Source organism: Phacochoerus africanus, chromosome 2, assembly GCF_016906955.1.
Source record: "Phacochoerus africanus isolate WHEZ1 chromosome 2, ROS_Pafr_v1, whole genome shotgun sequence".
Lineage (NCBI taxonomy): Eukaryota > Metazoa > Chordata > Mammalia > Artiodactyla > Suidae > Phacochoerus > Phacochoerus africanus.
The window spans coordinates 90,403,415-90,428,181 of NC_062545.1; the positions used below are offsets into that span (position 1 = coordinate 90,403,415).

At 40.1% G+C, this 24,767-nt stretch overlaps 1 protein-coding gene across 3 annotated transcripts in view; it reads left to right on the top strand.

Moving 5' to 3' along the window:
* FILIP1 (filamin A interacting protein 1) overlaps positions 1–24,767 on the top strand; it is a 206,741-nt gene that overhangs the window by 80,035 nt on the left and 101,939 nt on the right. For all 3 annotated transcript variants that reach the window (XM_047763740.1, XM_047763735.1, XM_047763725.1), the window contains exon 2: positions 12,154–12,435. In XM_047763740.1, the coding sequence (XP_047619696.1) occupies positions 12,160–12,435 (276 nt within the window). In that variant the 5' untranslated portion in view covers positions 12,154–12,159. The remainder of the gene's footprint in view (positions 1–12,153; positions 12,436–24,767) is intronic.

Here is a 24,767-nt window from a genome sequence, read left to right on the forward strand (position 1 = left end):
TTCAATCCCTGACCTTGCTCAGTGAGTTAAGGATCTGGTGTTTCTGTGAGCTGTGGTATAGGCTGCAGATATAGTTTCAATCCCATATTGCTGTGGCTGTAGTGTAGGCCATCGGCTACAGCTCTGATTTGACCCCTGGCCTGGGAACTTCCCTATACTGCAGGTGTGACCCTAAAAAGCAAAAAAAAGAAAAAAGAAAAAGAAAAGACAATGCCAAAAACTGTTATATCATTATGTTACCATTACTTTATGTAATAGTATAGTTCTAGATATTTAAGTGTTTTTCTCTTATACAATTGACAGTAGTGTTATTTCTGTGAAAAAAGTAAAAAAGGGGGAAAAAAACCTAAACCCTATTATAGATGCTAGAAAATTGTATAAAGAGGTAATTTTTTTTTGTTTGTTTTTTGTTTTTTTTGTTTGTTTGTTTTTTGTCTTTTTGCCATTTTCTTGGGCCGCTCCCTCAGCATATGGAGGTTCCCAGGCTAGGGGTCTAATCAGAGCTGTAGCTTCCAACCTACGCCAGAGCCACAGCAACGCGGGATCCGAGCTGCAATCTGCAACCTACACCACAGCCCAGGGCAACACCGGATCCTTAACCCACTGAGCAAGGCCAGGGATTGGACTCTAAACCTCATGGTTCCTAGTCGGATTCATTAACCACTGCGCCACGACAGGAACTCCATAAAGAGGTAAAATTTTAAACCTCCTTTTATCAAAAGGATAAGAGAGGCCACCTTATTTTACATTCAAAGTGTTAAAACTGTCAAATTGTATGTTTATTCAGACTCAATGTCTAATTTTAAATTTTTTAATTTCCTTGCAGTACCCTCATCTATGCATTTGTTAATTTTTTTGTTTTCTAGAAATCTTTTCCAGATCTGCAGTTATCTTCCTTGAAAAATATTAAGCAGAACACTATAAAATATTTTACTATGGAGTTCCCTTGTGGTGCAGCAGTTTAAGGATCTGGTGTTGCCACTGCACCTGTTCAGATTGCTGCTGTGATGTGTGTTAAATCCCTGGCCTAGGAACTTCTGCATGCCATGGGTGTGGCCAAAGAAATTTTTTTTAATTCAAAAAATAAAACAAGGAGTTCCCACTGTGGCCCAGTGGGTTAAGGACACAAGGATGTCTCTGTGAGAATGAGGGTTTGATTCCTGGCCTCGCTCAGTGGTTTAAGGATCCGGTGTTGCCACAAGCTGCAGTGTAGGTCACATATGTGGCTCAGAGGAGATGTTTAGAAAACAATGTTTGCCCTGGCAGATGTATTTCTTAGGTAAAAAGGTACCTCAGGTAATAGCTCTCTTCCTAGTACAGGCTCCCTTTCCAATGTAAATTTAGGCGATTGATAGGGAGGAAAAGCGCTTTACCTGTATGTGCTGGGTTTTGACTGTTTTTAGCGCAAAACCATCCACATGCCAGAGTGGCATGTTTGGGGGTCACATATTTTATTCCTCCTCAGTTTCTCCTCTGAAACTTTCCCAAGAAATTTCACAGTCCTGAAGTTGAGTTGACAGATTGCTCTATCCCATTGAACAAGTCTCTGAGTCCTGACAATAGATCAGTTCACTTAAACTCATTTCATACAAGCATTCAGGTATTTAGTAGGAGATGTTTCTATGGAACAAAAAGAAAAACAATGGCAATTGATTAGAGCAGACCCTTATCACACTTCTTTCGTCTGAAGGCAGTCAGTTGGGAGAAGAGAAGATTTCTACATGTCAGGGCCAAAGCATCTTTTGCTGCTTGAATGTCTCTGATGATGTCATTGGATATTTGGGTAAATTTTCTGACTGGTCTATATAGCAACTGGAAGAAAGATTTTCCAGACATAGAATATTATGGCAATTTCTCTGAAGTTTATATCAAATTGTTCATATTCAGTTTGTAGGGTTTTGTGGATTTTTGTTTTTAATAATTCCAAGCTGTTGATCATCTAGGCTCTTTCAAAGTTTGCTCTGCTGGAACTTAAGGAATCTCAGATTGAACTCTTAACTCTTAAAGCTAGAAAGCCAAGTCAAGATCTTGCCATTAGACTTAACCAGCAATATCTAACAGTGTGAGTAAATACCTCTCTTCTCAAGGTTTCCCAAATATCCTGAGAGTTCTAGGCCTGCCAAGAAGTGACCATCGTTTCTCGCCTGATAAGGCTGCTGGGAACTCTGTAATCTAGGTACCAGGCCAATATTTCCAAGTGGCTTTATTGGCTCCATAAAATTAACCTTAGTTCTTTAAAGCATATCAGATTCTATGCACATCATTCTCAAATATGACATTCTAGTAAAAAATTTGGCAACATAACCAGTTTCCAATTGTCCTGTTACAAGAACAGAGTCTTACTGAATTTATGCAAATGATTATATTGCCATGAAAATAAGAACACTCATTCATTAAGAGTTTCCAAATTCTGGAGGGATCACTCAGGGAGAAAAATATTTTCATTTTTGTTCACAAAAGTACACTATACCAAATTGATTGAAGACATAGCTAGCTTAAGAGAAAAAGTTTCCTTCTATCTGGAAAAACAAAACATTAAAGAATCAATAATATTTCAAACAAGAAGTGGTAGAAATTATAGTCATCCTTGTCAGTTCCTCCAGACCCAAGTGTATATTAAATATATATGTATTTAATTTTTATTGACATATAGTTAATTTATAGGTTGTGGAGTTCCTGCTTTGACACGGTGGGGTTGGTGGTGTCTCTGAAGTATTAGCATGCAGGTTCAATCTCCAGCCCAGCACAGTGGTTTAAAGGATCCCACGTTGCTGCAGCTGTGGCATAGGTTGCAAGCGTGGCTTGGATCTGATATCTGGCCTGGGAACTCCATATGCCACAGGGTGGCCAGAAAAGAAAAAAGAAAAAACAAAACATGGTTGTGATAATTTCTTCTGTACAACAAAGTGACCCAGTCATACATATACACATATCCATTCTCTCTCAGATACTTTTCCCACATAGATTATCACAGAATACTGGATAGAGCTCTCTGTGCTATACAGCAGGTCCCTTTTGGCCTATCATTCCATATACATCAGTGCTGCATATGCAAATCCCAGACCCCTGTTCCATCCCTCCCATCCCCCTCACCTGTCCCCTTGGTAACAGTAAGTTTTTCAAAATCCATGAGACAGTTTCTGTTCTGCAAAGAAGTTCATGTGTATCTGTTTTTTTTTTTTTTATTCCACATATAAGTGATATCATATGATGTTTGTCTTTCACTAACTTCACTTAGTATGGTACTTTCTAGGTCCATACATGCTGCTGCAAGTGAAATTATTTCATTCTTTTTTATGACTAAGTAATACTCCATTGTATATATGTACCACATCTTCTTTATCCATTCCTCTGTTGATGGGCACTTAGGTTGCTTCCATGTCTTGGCTATTGTGAATAACGCTGCAGTGAATATTGGGGTACCTGGGTCTTTTCTAATTATGGTTTTCTCTGGATAGATGCTCAGGAGTCAGACCCATATTTTTAATCCTCATTCTACTTGAATCCAGCTTTTCCATTAGTTCTGGAAATTCCTATCCAACTCAGTTTTATGATATTAAACTTGTCAGAAACCTGTATTCTAGAATACTTTCCATGAATTTCCTTGAGATGAAGCACTTTCGCTGGAACACTTTTGCAAAAGCATCAGAGTAAAACAATGGCTGTAATTGATGAGAATTTAAAATGGCCATGGTCAAAGATCTGATGAGAGTTCATTACAATGCAATTGACAAAGAAATGTGCTTATTTCTGTGACACATATCCACAGAATTACAACTAGTAACATTGAACAAAGACATACCAGATTTCTAAGAAAATTTCGGATAATTTCTGGAGCACTTATAACATATGTTGTACAAATATGATCTAAAAAGGTATCACTTCTTATTTGACTATGCTTCCCATGTAATTTGACATATCAAATGAGCCTAATTAACATCTCTTTTTTCATATGGAGAGAAAAAAAATCTTTTAAGATATTCCAGAGGACTTCTGGAAAATCCAAAAGTTATTTCTAGTTCAAAAAGACTTCATTTAGAATTTGATTTTTGGGAAATTCATCAAAAATATCAAAAGGTGTGGACACGACTAAATAAGGTTCACTGATCATTATAAAACAATAGTCATATATTTAACTAAAGTGACAATAAAAAATTTCAGTTACATAGTTGTGAGAAAAACTTAGCTCTTTCTTTTCTTTTTTTTTTTTTTTGTTTGTCTTCTTGTCTTTTCTAGGGCTGCACCAGAGGCATGTGGAGATTCCCAGGCTAGGGGTCTAATCGGAGCTGTAGCCGCCGGCCTGTGCCACAGCCACAGTAATGCAGGATCCGAGCCACATCTGTGACCTACACCACAGCTCATGGCAACATCGGATCCTTAACCCACTGAGCGAGGCCAGGGATTGAACCCGAAACCTCGTGGTTCCTAGTAGGATTCTTTAACCACTGAGCCAAGATGGGAACTCCAAAACTTTGCTCTTTTAATATTAAGAAGAGTTAGTTTTCCTAAGTAAAGACCTGATAATGAGATAATGCAGACCACAGGAAATTATTTTGATAAAACATAGAATTTTGCTTCCCAGGCAGATTACTTAAAAGGTAAAGAAAAACTTTCTTAATCACTTCTCAGTAGCAGACCAACAGTGCAATAAAACTTTTGTCCTTTTGCACATGAAAGAAAATTAAATTTTAGTTTTACATAAGTACACTACTGATTTTAAAGCTTAATTGCATAACCCTTATCATAAATTCATTCAGTTTTAGCCAACTTAATGACATAAGGTAAGATTCTCGCTCTCTCTTCCTTCCTCCCCAACTTTCTACTTAATTTTTCCTTATTTTCTCCTTTGCTATTTTGAAATAATCAGTTCACTTTGGGACAAATCTACTTTCTTTTCCCTTAACAAAATTGCAACTTCATATCTCATACCTTTTCTCTTCTCTTCTTTTTTTTTGGGGGGGCACACTCACAGCATGTGGAAGTTCCTGGGCCAGGGATTGAACCTGCACCACTGCATTGACCCAGGTCCCTGCTGCAGTGACAACACCGAATCTTTAAGCCACCTCGCCGCAAGGGAACTTCTCTCATACTTTTTCTTACCTCCCAAAACATCCCACTTTTTTGATTACAGAATCATTTCTCTTTTAATTTTCAAGAGCTTTAATCACATATATATTAATTAGAATTGTAAACCCTAGAAATTAGAAATCTTAATTTCTAGTAAAAATACAAATAAGCAGTTGTGAATTAGATGTTACACCAGAATTCTTTAGATTGGCAAATTTATGAATACATTTAATAATTTCTAGAAGCCTATGTTTCTTCATAGTACAGTCTTTTTTTTTTTTTTTTTTTTTTTAGTCTTTTTAGGGCAACAGCCATGGCATATGGAAATTCCCAGGCCAGGGGTCGAATCAGAGTTGTGGCTGCCAGCCACAGCCACAGCCTCAGCAATACCATATCTGAGCCACTTCTGCAAACTACACCACAGCTCATGGCAACACCAGATCCTTAACCCACTGAACAAGGCCAGGGATTGAACTTGAAACCTTGTGATTACTGGTTAGATTAGTTTCCCCTGTGCCACATGAGAAACTCCAGCTCTGGGACTTTTAATACAATAAGTCTGTAACCACTGCTATTTTCAGACTGCATCCTGTTTTCATAACCTGTATCCTTAATAATTAGTCCTGTTGCTTCTCAGAAGGATTTTTAAATGATTCATTATTTTACAAGTTCTGTGGCAAGTTAATGATTTGGGGAAAACTATTTTTGCTTAGCAACCTAATTTTAATTGCTGTGTGAGTTTTGAAGAGATGCTATGAAGGAAGACAGATGAATAAATTTCTCCAACTTTGCAGTATGAAGTGAACGTTATTTTAGAAAGCGTTTATAAAATTTTCTGGGTCATCTAATATCCAGGATGTTTCTTCCCCTTTCAATTTGCCTGTGTTTAAGAATTTAGAAAAAGCCATTTAGGAGTTGCTGTCATGGCTCAGCAGAAACAAATTTGACTAGGATCTATGAGGATACAGATTCGATCCCTGGCCTAACTCAGTGGGTTAAGAATCTGGCATTGCTGTGAGCTCTAGTGTAGGGTGAAGATGCAGCTTGGATCCTGTGTTGCTATGGCTGTGGTATAGACCGGCAGCTGTAGCTCTGATTTGACCCCTAGCCTGGGAATTTCCATATGCTGTGAGCTCAACCCTAAAAAGACCAAAAAAAGAAAAAAAAAAGCCTTATAGAGAATAGGTATTTTTATTCACACCTGGGTTCAATCTTAGCTCTTCTATTCATTAGGAATAGCTGTTTGATCCAGAAAAAGATATTTAACCTCTCTAAACCTCGGTGGCCTCATCTGTTAAACTGAGAGTAATAGCAACTACTTCACTGGATTGATGTGAATATTAATTTAAATGAGATACTGTATGTACAAAACACTTAGCACACTGTGTAGCACTTAAGAAACAGTAAGTGAGAGCTACCAGTATAAGAGTATGAATGTTACTACACATGATACTGATCTTGGAGAGATAGCAGTGTGTGATGGCTTGAAGCGAGATATTAATTCTCTGCTCAGGAGTTGAAACTGGGCAGCCTGGATGAAAACCAGGAGTCTGAGCCACTAGACCAGTTAGATACTAGGAGCAGAATTATCCTGATTCTTGCCTCAGTCCCCACCCCCCACCACCATTGAAAGCAAGAGTGTTTCAAGGAGGCAAAGAATGTAAACACAGGTACAAAGTTTATTGTTAGAAACACAGTACAACATGTGGGAGAGCACAGAGAGAAGTAGTCTATTTATCTAAGGCAGAAAGTAATACACACCCAAAGGAGGAGTGAGGGTGTGAGCATCCTTCTGAATGAGAAGCATGCCAGAGAGGTGATTTAAACCACTTTTATGGGGAAGTTCTTCTGGGTCTTTGTCTCCCTTTGGCCAATTATCTTGTTTTATCTTTCACACCTGACCAGACCTCTGCAATGTATGTGCACATCTTTTGGCCAAGATGGACTCCAAAGCAAAGCGTGGTGGGAAGGTTATCTGAACTTATTATGGTCTGACACCCCCTCCCTTTCTGACCCAGAGTCATGTGTAGTTGGGGTGTCTCTGATGCTGAGGATGGGAAGTATGTGACTTGGTCTTTTGCCCAAGCAGGGCTCAGCTCCCTTTTTTGATCCTGTCATTACCATTGGTTTAACAAAGTCACAGAAGACAAGTACCAATTTATTTGCTTTGTGCCTGTTATTTCTAACTTGGAGTATAGATAGGTGGCTATCTATAATGTTTATATATGCTATATATAAATGTTTATTCCAGAGCTCTACCTATCTCTTACCTCAGGAAACGTAAGCAAGAGGCTAGTTGCAAATGCCTATCCTGGAGCCCATCTATCTCCAACCTCAATACGTGAAAGTCTGTTCTTATCTGGTTACTTTCTGCTACTAAGTAGAATGAGGTGGTTTAAGTAAATAGTATTGATGGTAGACTTGGTTATACTTTTGAGAAATTATGTTTTTCTCCCTCTTACATGTTGTCCAATTCCTTCCTAAAACATTTCTTGACTAGTCTGCCATCTCTGAGTACTTTTGCAATTCTGAGATAGAACAGGTGCTGATTGCAGGCTTTGTTGTGTAGTCAAAGATAAAAGGCCTATTTGGATCACCAGGAAAGGACCCAAATCCTAAAACATGCATGTCAAAGTAAAAGGAATTAGTGTGAACTGTCAGTGTCACAGAGAAAAATATACTTGCTAAGACAAAATTAACATCACAGGTCTAGCAGGTGAGATTTTTCCATCATCTAAAGTGAATTCATGAGAAAGAGAACAGAGAACTCAAGCTTTCAACCTGATGAGTGAGATATAACAATTAGATTATTTTAAAATATGTGTTTTTTCTGTAAAAGTAATTAATCCTGCAACTAATTAATTCATTTTCTAGTTAATGTTCATTAATTAATGTAATTCTGTTAATTCTATAAAAGCTAGTAATACTATAAAAGTTTTATCTAAAAATATTCATATCGTTACCACACTCAACTTGAGTCCGTTTGCCCATGACACAGAAAAGCCAATCTACTAACACTGGATTGTGGTGAAAGAAGGTACAGTGTTTATCTCAGGGCCCAGCAAGGAGAATGGGTGGTTCATGTTCAAAGGAACCAAACTCCCCGATGGCTTTCAGGGAAGGTTTTCTCAAGGCAACATTTGGGGTAAGGGTTGCAGGGTGCATGACCTTCTTCCAGATGGTTTGTGGTGAGGTGATAAGCTGGTATTATAGGAACCTTAATCATCAACCTTCTGATTCCAGCCATTCTGGGGTCTCCATTCTTGTGATCATTATGTAGTCATCACCCTCCACCTGGGTGGGGGTCTTAGTTCCTACAGAAAAACTCAAAGATCAACATTAGATTGTTAAGTATACCCTTGAGGAAGAGCTAGAACCCTGTTTGCTAACTGAACTATAGTTTAGGCTCTCATTATTTTTCTTGCTTGACTGCTTTTCCTCTGCTTCTGTGTTCCCTCACTTCTCTAACTGGTAACTGCTTGAGCCTGTTCTTTGGAATTCACGAAAAGCCTAGGAGACTAAAGCATTTTTCTACAAACAAGAAATGGGGAACTTGGAGGGGCCTGTGTGGCTGGGAGGACCTGTAGGATCCTACTTGATTTCAATATTAGACTGAAATTTTTAGAAAGAACTAAATATAGAATTGGTACTAAGTAAATGCTGCTTTCTGTATGTTTTCAAATATAATTGGTTAAGTGCATGTAATATATAGATAGCTATGCATTTGTCTTATTTGACAAATGTCTTAAAGATGTAGATCCTATGAAAGACACAGAAAATCCAGGGAAATAAGACACAAGAACATGCTAGAGTCAAATACAAATGCTGTGTGTGATTAAGTTTAAAACATTACCACCTTACTTCCCTTGGGAAATATTGCCTGGAAATTCCATTAGCACATGATCTAAATTGAAGTTGTCAAATCAATATTTGATGTACCATCCTGAAGAGACTTAAGAGCTTACAGATAAAATTGTTTTAGATAAAAGAAATTCACTTGTGGTATGGGGTCATTGGGAGTTGCAATTCAATTTGGGAAGCCACTGTGCCTTATTTCTGATGTGTAACAGGTCAAGAGTTGAATTTGAAACTGTAAGGGAGGAAAAATAATCTTTCCCTTACCCTTCTAAAGTTCTGGGCTAATATATCCTTGTTATAAAAAGACAAATTAACAAACAGAAAAACAAACAAGTTTAAAAATATGCATATCTCTGGTATATGTAGGAGAGACCCAGGAAAATCAAGTAATTCTCTGAAATGGCCCAAGCCATCACCTTAAATACCAGCTTCTGCTAAAGACAAAAGATGTTGAGTGTTGGAGCCGCTTATGAGAGGTTACTAGGATAGCAGAGTAAATGAGGGAAGCATAGCAAAGAGGGGTTAAATCCTTGCCTTCTGCATTGATATGAGTTTTTAGACATTTACAGTGATCTTTCTCTTTCTGGTACATCAGAGAGAGACTCCCTTACAAATGGAGATTTCCCTTATAAATGCAAATATTTTTACAAAAGGGTAATATCCACAGTGGATTCAGGGCTTCACAGGCATCTGCTGTTTCTTAAAAATTATCAGCTTAAAATAATCAATATGCCAAAGAGGCATATTTTGGGGTGGTATATTATGATCCCATTCAAAATTTTCTATTCATTACATATTTTATTTTATTATATATATACATATATATATATTGTCTTTTTTCCTTTTCTAGGGCTGCTTTCTGCAACATATGGAAGTTCCCAGGCTAGTGGTTGAATGAGCTGTAGCCACCGGCCTATACCATAGCCCAGCAACGCAAGATTCAAGCCGCGTCTGCAACCTACTACAGCTCACAGCAACGCCAGATCCTTAACCCACTGAGCAAGGCCAGGGATCAAATCCGCAACCGCATGGTTCCTAGTCGGATTCATTAACCACTGCGCCACGACGGGAACTCCTATTTTATTTTATTTTATTTTATTTTATTTTATTTTATTTTATTTTATTTTATTTTATTTTATTTTATTTTATTTATTTTTTATCTTGGGGCTTAAGTCAGCCCACCCTGCCAACAGATATGCAGTGCTGAAATACAGTAGGTCTGCTCTAAAGTGCTCTGACTTCCATTACAAAGAAATATCTATTTTTCATTCACCAGGGAAGCACAAAAGATGCTCTAAAATTTCAAGGACTAATCACTGAGTGAACCAGAAAACAGGATGCTAATGTTGAGGACCACTTCTTCCATTTATAGCATTCAAAATTAGTGTGCTATAGAAAGTTCACACACGCACAAAAGCGTCTATTTAGTTGCAAGAGTTCAGTTCAAAAAAGGAGTACGAATGTTGATAGCAAGATTTCTTAGGAGTTTCTGTTGTGGCTCAGCGGTAATGAACTCAGCTAGCATCCATGAGGAATCAGATTTGATCCCTGACCTTGCTCAATGGGTTAAGGATCTGTCTTTGCCTTGAGCTGTGGTGCTCCGATTCGACCCCAACCCTGGGAACTTCCATATGTTGAGGGTGTGGCCAAAAAAAAGAGACCAAAAAAAAAATTTGTTAGAAGAATTAAATGTTCACTATCTGAAAGGAAACATCACACTGTATTCATTTTTCTATTATAAACTTAGTGTTTTGAAATGCTTTTCCTTGGTTTCTTAACTGTGGTTGGGCTCATAAAGGAAATTTACTTTCAGAAAACAAGTCTCTGTATTTTATCTGGAATGAAAAATGAAAATCTTGCTGCTTAGCTGTTGAAAGGAAGGACTATTTATAGCTTGAGTTTTAAATAAGCCCATGTGCTAAGTTACTATATTTAAAGGTTTAGGCAAATTCGTAGTACAGCCCTCAGGATTTTAGCACTATCTTCCATGAACTTTGAAGCCTAACCTCTGAGTTTAGTCTGTTTGTTTGTAACATACCTGTTAGTATGTTCTCTTGCTCAAAGACTGACAAAGACTCTGTAAAGCATTCAACAGGAAACAACTCAAATGCGCTCCCCCAGGGCCAAGTTAACTGCTGTTTGTCTCTTTATTTTACTTCAAAATATCTTTAAAAATTTTGATTTTGAAATCGATCTGTTTTCTTCCAATTCTTTTTGCTCTTATTCTTATTACTGTAAATGACTGACATAAAAAAAAAAAACCTCCTGATTTTGAAAAAGAGACTATGGAAAAATAGAATTCTGCATCACTAAAAATTCTCCACCCCTTTCCCTTGGCTTTTCCCTTTTTCTCTACCCATTTCAAGCCTACCCCACCCACTCTCTATCTGGCTTTTTCTGCACATTGTGACTTCCAGCTTGTTCCTGGCTGGGTTTGAGGTCTGGATTTTCTGATAGACCATTTAGAATCACTTAAAAAAATGAATTTATTTGACAAAAGCTTTAGATTCACAGATTATTGTAAAGATAATACTGGGGGTTTCCGTGCACCCCACATCCAGTCTCCTTTATAATTAACACCTTACATTAGTATGGTACATTGGTTATAGTTAATAAACCTATATTAATATGCTATCATCAACTAAAGCACATACTTTATTCATATTTCCTCATTTTTCCCTGTCATTTTTCCTGTTCCACGATCCATCCCAGATGCCACATTGCATTTAGTTGTCATGTGTTCTTAGCCTCCTCTTGGCTGTGAGGGTTATTCAAATTTTCCTTGTTTTTGATGACCTCAATTGTTTTAACAATTCCTGGTCAGGCATTTTGAGAGTGTCTCTCAGCCAGGATCTGCCTGATGTTTTTCTCAGTATTAGACTTGGATAATGTTTTGAGGGAGGAAGACTGCAAAGGCAAAGTGCCATTCTTAGCACAATTGTATCAAAGATCCACAGCATCCACAGGACCTGGCGCTGCTGATGCTGACCTTGACCTTGGCTTGAGATATTTGTCAGCTTAGAATCACATTTTCACTTTTTCCTGAAGACTGACAAAGTATTTTCCTGAAGTTTTTAACGACACATGCATTACAATTATAAGGACATTAACTTGAGACTGATCTTTAATTTTTTTCTTTCTTGGTGATGTTGTAAAGCTGCTATTAATTTCTAAGAACTTAGAAAATACCTTCGTTGGTGGTAAAAACATCTTATCTTTGTGTTGCAGGTGGGAATGAGATCCCAAAACCAGGGTGGAGAAAGTCCATCCAATGGGCATGGCTCCTGCCCCAAGTCCTCCATCATCAGCAATGTTGATGGTAAAAGTCTCTCAGAAGATACAAAAAAGAAGAACAAATCAAATAGAAAGGAGGATGATGTCATGGCTTCAGGAACTGTCAAACGACACCTAAAACCATCTGGAGACAGTGAACGAAAGAATAAGAAATCCTTGGAGTTGTCCAAAGAAGACCTCATCCAGCTGCTCAGTATAATGGAAGGGGAGTTGCAGGTAGAGTCCAGTTTTCTCAGTTATTGTGGATCTACACTGAAGCTATAAAACGAGGGACTAAGGAGTTCCCATTGTGGCTCAGTGGTAATGAACCCGACTAGTATCTATGAGGAAGCGGGTTTGATCCCTGGCCTCGCTCAGTGGGTTAAGGATCCGGCATTGCTGTGAGCTGTGGTGTAAGCTAAAGATGTGGCTCGGATCTGGCATTGCTGTGGCTGTGGCTGTGGCCATGGCTGTGCCTGGCAGCTACAGCTCTGATTCCACCCCTAGCCTGGGAACTTCCATATGCCAAGGGTATGACCCTAAAAAAAGGTGGGGGAAAAAAAAAAGACAGACTATGAACCTGTCTCCCTCACTGGTTTGTGAACTTCATGGGGAAAGGGACTATACTTTTCTTGCTCATTGCTAAATCCCTAATGTCTGGCACAAATATGCACTGAATATGTATTTGTTGAATGAATGATTGAAAGAATAGATGCTGATTCCAACTTTAAGCTTCTCTAGAAGCAGAAAATTTCTTCATAACATGATTTTGGTAATAATTTAACAGAGGTTTCTATACTTTGTAGTAGGAAATCAATGAAGTTATCTAATTTAGCCATTGACTGGTTACAAATTGTAGAAAAGTCATGATTATTAGAAGGCAGAGATAAGATCATGTATTACTTTTGCTTTTTACCTGGAAGGTAGAATAAAAGAGAGATTAAGAGATAGCAAGAAAGAGGAAGAGAAGGGAAGAGAAAGAGGCCTCATTTAAACCAGTCTTACCTGTGAGTTCCCTGGTGGCTCAGCAGGTTAAGGATCTGAACTTGTCACTGCTGTCACCCAGGTCACTGCTGTGGTGTGAGTTCCATCCCTGGCCCAGGAGGTTCTACATGCCACAGGCCCAGCCAAAATAAATAAATAAATCAGTCTTACTCTTTTCTCATTTTTGATGACTTTCAGCTTTAATTTTCTGCAACATCATAGAATTTGAGATGCATTCAAAAGAGCAGAACACTGTATTGTGATGACCCAATACTTTCACAAAGCATTTTCAAGTCTATTATCTCATCTGATCTCAATAAAAATATGGATATCATTATGTATAATTTATATTGAGGAAATATGCCCTGAGGGGTAATGGGTTGTCCAGATCTCATCTTAGGCCTCCTGATGCTTGCCCATCCTCACCAACTGTCTATAGCTGCCAGGTCCCCCATTAAGAGAATGTTTTTAAGGATCCAAGAGGGAGTTGTGATTCTTCAGAGTTTCTGAGCCCCGGACAATTGTATTTCTGGAAGTGGGAAAACAATTACTTTTTTTTTCTTTTTTTGAGGAGAGGATCACTTCAGAGTGAGGCTGCTGTTTTCCTTTTTGGTTTTGTGAGGTTTTTAGCTTGCATATGTCTCTAGGGGAATACTAACAATTGAATCTGATGAAACCTTTGTTTGGGGCTGTTAACATCACACATATTATTTGCAACCTACCCTAAACTAGGGTGATCTGATCTGTTCCTGTTTTAATTTGTGTGTGCATGCAGATAAGGAAACCCCTGGGGGTAAAGAGAAATAGAAAGCACACAAAATTCAACTTAAAAACCAGCACGCATGACTGAGCTTACCATTTATGGGCTGCGAAAAATCACCTTTGCAAAAGAAGAAATTTTTCCAGAGCACTACCATTACTAAAAATAACTTCACCACTGCCAGAAATGTGGTTATTGTTTTATTAACATTTATTATGTAAGGAAGTAGAATATATTAGTCCAACAATTTTTTTTTTTTTTTGGCTGCAACTGCCTCATGTGAAATTTCCCAGTCCAGGGGTTGAAACTTGGCCCCAGGTGCAGCCTGTACCATCGCAGGAACTTCCATTACTCCAGCTTGTTAAGCTGCCCCTAGCCTACAGCTATCCATCCAAGGGGAAGGTACAACAGTGACCTTAGACATCGTCACAAAGCAGTGTCATCAGTTCACTTCTTTCCAGGCGTAATGGCTTGTGTGAAACCCATGGCTCTTCCAGACTCTAATTTCTTTGGAAGGCTGTTATGTTCTGGTGACTCTGAACAGTATTTAAGATTCATCTGGCTTTTATGTTCATAGTGTTGCCAGATGTGTTTCCAGAGCCCAGTTATGTAAAATATAAGCCCCCCGCCCCCGGCCATTAAAGAAATTAGCCAGAAGTTTCCAAAGAAATGCATTTTGTTCTCTCTTAATCTTTAGGAATGCTTTACCTTACAAGATATATGAATTCCTGAGCAGCAATAAATAAGGGAAACGTGTAAGATATTTGTAGGGGAGGCAGTGAAGGAAAAGAGAAATGAAGGACCTGATATTGTAAGGAATTCCATGGTCATTTCATTTGCAGAGAAAATAATCCATCAGTTTCAGTTTCACACGCAGAGACATAAGTATATGTACCTGTAAATGCAGAGTTTGCAATACTAGATTTGTTAAAAAACGAGAGTGTTTGTATATTTAGAGCTGTCACAGAATGGGGTGTGTGTTGCAGTTAAGAGTGGGAAGCAGTCGGCATTAGCAAACGTGAGTGGGCTGGTGACAAGTGACAGCCATGTGCTAGGTCTGCCACCCTAGAGACAAGGCAAAAAAGTCTATTTAAAGATCTGGTGCTGAGAAGAAAGACAAAGAACTGAGGTACCCTCACCTCAGGCCTATACACTATTCAGTCTCACCTTTGTGAACATTTAGTTAAATTGTCCCCAGACCTTCAAAGGCCACCTTTTACCCCGCTTTTAGGGACTGTCTGTGAATGACACAAGCACCCTTCTCTGGAAGTGCTGCTCCAAGCTTCCATGGCATATTTGGGCTGCCTAGCAGCTCTGAGGTGTCTGTCCACCTCCTTTATGCCACAAGTATGACACCAACCCCCAGACAAGTTATGTGACTTGCCTAAGGAGGTACAGCAACTTAGTTAATCTCTGCTCTAGATCCAGTTCCCCCTCTCTCCGTCCACAGCATCCCTCCCATTAGAGCACTTACACCCTGGGGCTGTGCAAGGGTGGGCTCTAGGGCCTGTAGGTTTATTCTTTCATCTCCAGAATTTCTTTCAGGTAGACTCACTCTGTGAACACTGGGGCCAAAGCCATTTTCTGAAAAGATGAGACTTTTTTAGATAACAGAAATTGAAGAAGGTTTTTTTCCTCATCAAGGAGGTAGAACATGATCTGGGCCTCGGCATTTGGTGTGATTTGGTTAGTGATAAAAGTGGGGAAGGCAGGAAGGAGGGCAAGGGCTCACCACCCCGCAACCCTGGGTGGGGGCTTCCTGTGCACTAGCTATGAGGGCTAGGCTGAGCGGGGGCGGGGACGGGAGGGGACTGGAACTGCTAGTCACAAGTAGGGTGACAACTGAAAAAGAGGCTTATGATACTGGGAGAAGAGACCAAGATCAGATCTGCCTGTAGGAAACAGACCGAGAAGAGGAAATGGAGGCTCGCTCAGGCTTTCCATGCCAAATTCTTCTTCCTCAGTCTCCTTTTGATCTCTCCCATTCTCTCCATCTCCATATCCAGGGTTTGGGGCACTATAGACAATTCTCTGTGTTTGCTGGTCCCCCCGTGGTCGACTACTTTTGGAATGTGTGGTATAGCTCTATGGGAATTTGTTGAACCCATGTTATAGACAAAATGACCTTTTTTGTTAGTATGGACTCTGCAAAATTTGCAAATCTGCTGGGGTTTGGTGTGTGTGTGTGCCAGTCCAGGTGTCCAGTGAGCTCTTAAACTGTACCCTTTTAATGGACATGCATTAGAAACCGAGTGGCCCTTCCCAGGGATTTTTGCATTTTAAGGAGTCTTGTCTGGAACTGGGGATATCATGCCCCTTGTCTTGGAGAGGGCCATCTTCCAGGCTTTTCAGCCACACCTTAGCAGATGCAAGCTTGTTATTTCAGCACAGTGACTGGCTGGCATGGCCGGCACGGAGGCAACTGGCTTGGTTTCCATTACTGCACTTCTGTCGTTGGCCACCCAGAACAAGTACTTTCTAATAAATTGGAATGTTTTTACTCTCTGGGTGAAAAACGGGTTACATATTTCCCAGACTAAACTGAAAATAATATAAAATAGTACACCCAGACCATCACTTGGGCATCATGATTAATTTCCCCTTGTCTTTGTCCAAAAATAGCACTTTAAAAAGGCCAGTCAATTTGGCTGTACTAAAAACAACGAAAGTTCAAAGGAAATGTTCCACACATCAAAAAACCATAATAAAGAATACTTGGCAGACGGATATTATTGTAGGATAATTCAAAAAACAGGATACTAATTAATTCTTTTTCTTGAAGCTAAAAAATATGTAGCTCTTTCATATAGTAAATTCCCTTGGTAGATCCACTGAAATATAATATTAGAAAAACCAGTCTCTGAGTTTCACCATTTTCTCCTTTCCACTTTTTTTTTCTTCCTTTTTACGGGCCACACCCATGCCACATGGAAGTTCCCAGGCTAGGCGTCAAATCGGAGCTGCATCCAACAGATCCAAGCCACATCTGCAACCTACACCACAGCTTGTGGCAACACTGGATCCTTAACTCCCTGATTGAGGCCAAGAATCGAACCTGTATCCTCATGGATACTAGTCGGGTTCGTAACCTGCTAAGCCACAAAAGGAACTCCTCCCCTTTGCCCTTATAAGTTAGTTCTCTTCTACCTGTACATAAGGAGGCTCAGAGAAATCTAGATAATGTCACTAAACAATGCACCACCATTTGGCTTTGGTGGTCACCAGGCTGAGTCAGGGGAAATACCACCCACACACTGAGAAATCTACCTTCATCTGGGTGACTGGCAGAAAAAGCTTTTTTATTTCAAAGATAATTTATGAAATAGATGATATGTCTGAGGATTGACAGAAGTTTTCTCTAGTCTCTCCTTTTGGGGCTCCTGGCCAGTTTTCTTTAATATTAAGTAGTTTTGCTTGTTTGCTTGTTACTTAACTTTTTTACTACTTACTGTAGATGACCTCTCTATCCCCTCTTGTTTCTCAGCAAGAAAATTTATTCATTCTTTGGGCATTAATTAATTATTATTATTTTTTTTTTCAGGGCCAGACCTGTGGCATATGGAAGCTCCCAGCTAGGGGTCAATCAGAGCTACAGCTGCCAGCCTACACCACAGCCACAGCAACTTGGGATCTGAGCCACGTCTGGGACCTAAACTACAGCTCATGACAATACCAGACCCTTAACCCAATGAGCAAAGCCAGGGATCGAACCCTCATCCTCATGAATCCTATTCTGGTTCGTTAACCTCTGAGCTTCGAATGGAACTCCCTAATTAATTAATTCTAAACTGATTAGTCTTAGAATATTTAAGAAACATTGCTGTGCTGGAGGTCTGAAAAATGCAAATATGAGTAATAACAATTGTAGCCAAAATTTGATGGGTTCCTACTATGTGCCAAGCATAGTCTTAGGCACTGGGTATTATAGCAATCATGAAGAAAGAGCTCACCATCTAATAGGACAGATGAGAATGAGTAGGAATGAGTATTTTATAGGGTAGCTGCCATGCAAACAATGGGGGAGTTCAAAGGTGAGAAAGATTATGGAAAACTCAGGACATGAGTGAAGGAAAGAATTGGACCTTGAAGAACTGGTAGATTTTGGACAGGCAAGGAGGAACATAGGGACCAACTTGAGCAGAATCGAACACATACTGGGTGGAAAATGGTAGAAAATATGGGTCATGCTCCTCAGTGAATAACCTGTCTTCCTTGGAGAAGTGTTTGGAGGAGGTAAAACCGCACCACTATATGGAGCCCACAAATTGGAAAACAGTCAGTAGGTGTGAGGATGCAAAAGGCCAAGGGAGCCAAGACTGTCCAGAAGGAGAGAGAGGGTGCATCAGTCCAATCAGCAGAAAGTCTCCATTCTATGTAACTGAAGGGTGTTTGCTGGGTTTGTGAATCTGCACGTCATTGGGAACATCTGCCAGTGCAGTTAGAGTGAGTGTCAGCCTGCTGTGTAATTCAGTGGTTTGAGAGGTGAAGGGAGGTTAAAGAAATAGAGTAACGTGTTTTAGTAAAAATCTGGGAACTTAGAAGATCTTTTTTTGTCTTGCTAAGACTCAATTAATCAGATTTTCTGCCTTTCTCCCTCCTTCCCTCTTCCTTCCTTCTCTCTTGCTAGACACAGCCAAAGAAATAAAATTTCCCTTGTCTTCAGCCTAGCAGTAAACAATTTGTCTGGCACAGACTATGCCCTTAGTACAAATTTGTTGACCTGCTTTGATCACCGTGTTGCTTTTCTCTACTTTGGCGCTTTACATAAAACATGGGAGTAGTAAACAGCATGACTTGAGTGCCAGGTTTTACAGGGACGGGTTTAGAACCCCAAAGGCTTGGTAGGTGACCTTATAAGTGTTGACTCTCGGCCCCAGTTTACTCCATCTGTATACTTCCTACTTTCTCGGGCTGTTGTAATCACTGCACTTAGTCAGTATAGATATTATTTGGAGAACTTTACATATGAAGGATGAGAAGGATAGGATGGGAAAAAGAGGGAAACTCAGGTGAAGAGAGCATTTTTAGTGGTGAAAGAGACTTTACCGTCTTTATGGATTAAAAGTATGATAAGGACCTAAAAACAACAGGGTCAAAGATATAGGAAAGGTCAAGGATTTTTGATGAAACAAAGTCTCAAAGGAGGCAGGAGGGAGGGAGTCAAAGGTATGGTTTGGGGGCTGACCTTGAGTTTGCCCTTGAAAAAGAGGGAGAGCCTTCATCCCCTGTGACAAAGAGGAGAAAGAATGAGTGGGGATGAATATAACATTTGTCGAGGAAGGCTGGGCAGTTGGAGATCTCCCCAAAGCCTCAGCTTTCTCAGCAAGGAAAAGACAAAGTTCTGTTCTGCTGAAAATGAGAAGCCTGGGGCCAAGCAATGACCTCAGGATAAAAGTAGACATGCTGTATTGCTACTGAGGGGATGTTGGTGAAGGAGATTGTGGTCAAATAGGAACATGAGTGAGCCGCGTTGAGGATTCAGCAGGCAGAGATCTGTGTTTGCAACAGCACCTGCCTGTTTAGAAGCCTGGGTGTCTAGGAGGAGGTCAACATTACAGCACTGGATCAAGGGTTGCAGCTGTCCCGGGGGAGCAGTGGAAGGATAGAAGTGAAATAAAGTAGAGTGTAGTGGTGAGATGGTGCCCAGCAAGGATGCGACAGCAGGAGGAACGGGTAGGTCCATGGGAGGATGGCCAGAGGGGGCTGGAGACTTGAAGCTGGGTTTTTGCACTTACGTTTTCTATGGAGTGCAGTTTAACTAATGCACCATCTTGGGTGTGGTTCTGGAGTGGAAGTGAGGGCAATTAGAATGAATGAGGTCAAGGAATGGTAAAGCTGGGATGTTGGCTGTGAATGTCGAAACCTCCTAGGATGATGGTAGGATTTGGAGGGGAGAGCAAGCCTGTATCATTGAACAAGTATGAGGGTTGGGGAGCAGAAGGTCAGTAGATAATTGCTACCAGACTCTTTTCTCTAGTTTCCCTGATCATGTCATGCTGGTGCTTAGGAATTTACAAGAAGTCTCTAAGTCCTATCAGATTGAAATCTGAATTGATCAGACTGGTCTGTAAAAGCTGGTTATTAACAGTCCCCCGCCCCCTGCAGCTGTTGAAGCTTGTTCCATGTCCCTCAACATGAGCTTTCCCATCCAATCAGGTAGTCTGCTGCCTCCCTATCCCTGACCCAAACACTCACACATACAACCTCAAATACTGTCGCCATACCAGTGCTTTCCCCCTTAGGTTTCTTTGTATTCCTTCCACCATAAGACTACTATAAGACAGACATTGGGGGTCTTTAGGAAAATTCAGGACCCTGTGTTTGTCCTTGTTCTATCTATCCTATACTTTGCTCATATACTAGTCAATGTTTCTTTTTTTCCTTTTTTTATTAAAAACTTCATTTTTATAGCAGTTTTGGGATCACAGCAAAATTGAGAGGAAGGTATGGTGATTTCTCCTCTACCCTCTGCCCACACTCTACTATAACCTCCCATATTATCACCATCCCCCACTAGGTGGTATATTTGTTACAACTGATGAACATGCAGAGACCCATCACAATCACCCAAGGCCTGGAGTCTACCTTAGGGTCCACCTTTGGTATTGTACATTCTATGGGTTTGGAAATGGATAATGACGTGTCTTTACCAGTATTAACATCTTACAGAGTATTTTCACTGCTCTAAAAATCCTCGGGCTCCTCTCAGTCATCCCTCCTCCAAATATCCTTTAAGAACATGGAAGCTTATCTTCTCTGTGAAGTCTCTTCTAATTAATCATTTGCTCCCCAACACTTGTCTTTCTCCAATCCTGAAATCCTACATACTTTCGGTAGAATTGTAAACCATAGTTCCCATGCAGACACATTTCCCAAATGGTTTATGTACTTACTTGTATCCAAAACAACTTGGGAGAAGGGGTTGTAGCTTCTGCTTCTTTCATGGGTCTCATTGTACCCTGAAAGGGGCTAGGAATAGCATCTTTAGTCTACTGGAAACTGATGATTAATCTCAGTTCTAACATTTATACCTTTTTTTTTAGGGCTGCGCCCGTGGCATATGGAGGTTCCCAGGTTAGGGGGTCCAATCGGAGCTGTAGCTGCTGGCCTATACCACAGCTGTAGCAATGCAGGATCCAAGCCTCATCTGCGACCTACACCACAGCTCACAGCAACGCCAGATCCTTAACCCACTGAGCGAGGCCAGGGATTGAACCTGCATCCTCAAGGATGCTAGTCAGATTTGTTAACCGCTGAGCCATGATGGGAACTCCTATATATTTTATGATACAGTCATAAGATGAATGTTTTGTGTCTGCAAAACCCTTCAAACGATATAGAGAATGTGTAAGTTCACAGTATGCACTGTGTTATTGAGTTAACAGTAATGGCCCCAAACGTTTACAGTGATATTCCTACTACAATAGTGTGATTCTGCTTGTCATCTTTAGCAAGAGATGTCATAACTCCATTGGGAATGGTGATATTCAGTTCAGATGGAATTACTTAGCATAACCAAGCATAATAGGCATAGCCTACCGGGGTACATTACCACTTTTCTCTTTGGAGATGGCTTTTCTTTTCCTAAGTGATTTCCACTTGTCACACTGAGAGGCTTCCCATGGAATCTCTGTGCTGCTGAAGAATGAAGCTTTTAGTTACTCTGCCTGGCTTTTAAATTGATGACTCACCTCTGTCTTTAGAATCTCGGGCTGAGGTCATTCCTAGTGAGGCTGCCCAGTGAAAGCTCACACCATCAAAGTGGTCAGCAGGCTGAGAATGGTATGTCTTTGCTAAGTTTAGGAGGCAGCAAAGAGACAGGTTGCTTTCCGATTAAAAATCATGACCAGATCTGATTCTCTCTTGACCATGATGCTTCAGAATCTCATGTGTCCACTAGTATTATTGGTATTTTGGCAAAGAGCTTTGGTGTCTGATTTTCATTGGTCGGGCTAAATATTTTTAGTGCTCCTAATAGAAAAATAAAGATGGCTTCTCTTTGTAGTTGAGAATAAGGTCCTCATTGGCTCTACAGGGGAGAAGCTTTATTTTACTGAGAAATGTAAAAAAAAAAAATAGTAAAGAAAATGTCCCATGAAATAAATCTTTTTATGATTTTATGAAACTCTGGACAAGGGAAAATACTACATACAAGATGCAGAGTTCTCCCCTAAATGCCTTTAGCCTGTAACTTTTTTCAGTGAAAATGGTCTTGATTACTTTGGTAAACAAACTACAATTAAATATTCAACTTACCTCAGTTAATTGGGTGTGCGCTCTTGTTACATGGAGCTGTTTTTTAAGTGGATTTAGAGTATGTACACATAACTGTTATGAGAACTGTACATTGAATGGAATAGGATTTGGGCATAACAGATTTGTGATTCCTGAAGGACTTCTAGGAGAGTTGTCAGGCAGAATATTGCCAGGTCTGAAGCTCAGGGGAGAGGTAAGCTCTAGACTTGTGGTGTCCAAAAGAGCTTTCTACGAAGAAGGAAATATTCTATATCTGTGCTGTCCTATATGGTAGCCACCAGACACATGTGACTTAGCATTTGAAAAATAGCTAATATGGCTGCAGAACTGAATTTTAAATTTTATTTAATGACCACTAATTTTAATTTATAAATTAGCGATCACTAAATAAAATGTAGCTAGTGGCTATAGCATGAACAGCATGGATATAAAGAAACAAACACAGCACTCAACTGAAGAGACAGTATTGGAGCCAAGGAATAGGGAATAAAAGGAAAAAGTCAAGTCCAAAGACAGACCCTTAGAGAATGGCTATGGTTGAGAGGGGGAGGGGGAAAAGAACTGGCCAAAGAGGAAGAGAGGACATAATTGAAGAAAAAGGAAGACAGACCAGATCCACAATGAGCCATGGAGCCAGGGAGGAGAACCTCAGGAAGAAGACCTTTAGGGTTCTCAATGCCAAGTCAGAGGATGAGAGCTGAGAACAGCTATTTACAGAGCTGGCTTTTAAAATGTGCCGTCTCATGAGTCCCCTAGGTGGCTCAGCAGGTTAAGGATCTGGTGTTGTCCCTGCAGTAGCTTGGGTCCTTTCTGAGGTGCAGGTTTGATCCTTGGCCCAGAAACTTCCACATGCTGTGGGCACAGCCAAGAAAAAAAAAAAAAAAGTGCAGTTTCAAAGAAATGGTAACTGCTGCCATCAGCTTGCTGGTGTCCAGAAGTACTTGGGCAAACTTTGCTCTTGAGAAGTTTGTGGTAGAGAAATATGGCAGGGCTGGATTTGAGGGCATAGTAAGGGAGGGGAAAGTTTTCCATTTGCCTGCTTTTGTCCTTTTTGGAAGGGTGTACTTGAATAGGTTTTAGGTGTTAGACATAGAGTCTGCCTGAGCAATCCCCTCCCCTTGCCCCCCTTTCTTTGATCTTCTGTCTCACTTAGGAGAGTGAAATCTTCTCAACAACTCTCCATCCCAAATCTCAGTTTTTTGCCTTCTCTTTCACCCCTCCCCTCGTTACTATGACAGAAGTATCCCTTTTTATCAAGGTTCTGTTGACTTGACCCCATCTTCTTCACAGAGTCATTTACACACCTCTTAACCCTTCCTCCCATCCCTGAATCTCCCTCTCTCCTCTCTCTGCCTACTCTCCTGTGGTCTTTGTCTCCAGCTTGTTGGAAGCATGGATGACGTCCCCACATGAGGAGCTGGATCGGCCAAAGCTCTTGGGGTTCCTTAGACAGGGCTTTATCATCCATCAGCAAGGTCTTTGTCACCCAGGGGATCTAGACATGGAACATTTCAGACACTTTTCTAATCTTCTCCTAACTACATGTCTCCTCCCCTTTTCTCCTTTTCCCCTATCCAGGTTCCCATATCCTCACAGAGGTAAATTCATCTCTATCATTTTCTATATTATATTTGACTCTTTTGAAGAAAACTTCAACTTGTCCATGTTTTTTGAAGAATGATTCTCTTTTTTTAAGTTATTTTTGCCTTCTGATGATGTATTCTCTTTATTTTTTTTAAATTTAATGTTATTGGAGTACAGCTGACTCACAACGCTGTATTAGTTTCAGGTGTACAGCAAAGTGACTCAGTCATACATATAATTACATCCCATTCCTTTTTCCTGTAGAGGTTATTACAAACTATTGAGTAGCTTTTCCTGTGCTGCACAGTAGGTTCTCATTAATCATTTCCTTTATATAGTAGTGTGTATATGTTATTCCCACCACCCAGTTCCCGCCCCCCCCCCCCGATTCCTCCCTCCCCTCAAAGGTTTCATATATGGTAACCATAAAATAGGTTTTGAAATATGTGACTTTGTTTCTGTTTTATAAATAGGTTCTTTTGTATCATTTAAAAAATTAGATTCCACAATAAGACTGATTTTAAATTACAAACTCTCAAAGGACAGAGTCAGTCTGTGAAACTCTTGATAAATGCTTTTTCAAAAATTACTTTGTAGTTCCCATTGGTAACTATAAAGGCTGCTTAAAAAACAAAGAGTGGATTACTATTTTAATATTTTTTCTAAAAGCATTGCACGTTAAATCCAGAGACTGGCTTTAGCAGAACCTTTAGGAGAGTGACCAGGAGTGAAGATGCTCCACAGAAGCATCAGGGAATGGTGAATGTTCTGCTTCCATTTCTGCCCATCACGGTAGCCTACCCCCCCATCACTTCATGACTTTTCTTGTTGGATATGTTAAGTTGATATAGTGGCAGAACCGTCTCTCCACCAGGGACCAGATCGTACCCCTCTCTGAAAACTCTGTCACCATAATCTCCTTATTGCTGGGTAAAAGTCAGTCTGGAATTTCCTTCAGTGTGCTCCAGCCTTTCCTCCCCAAAAA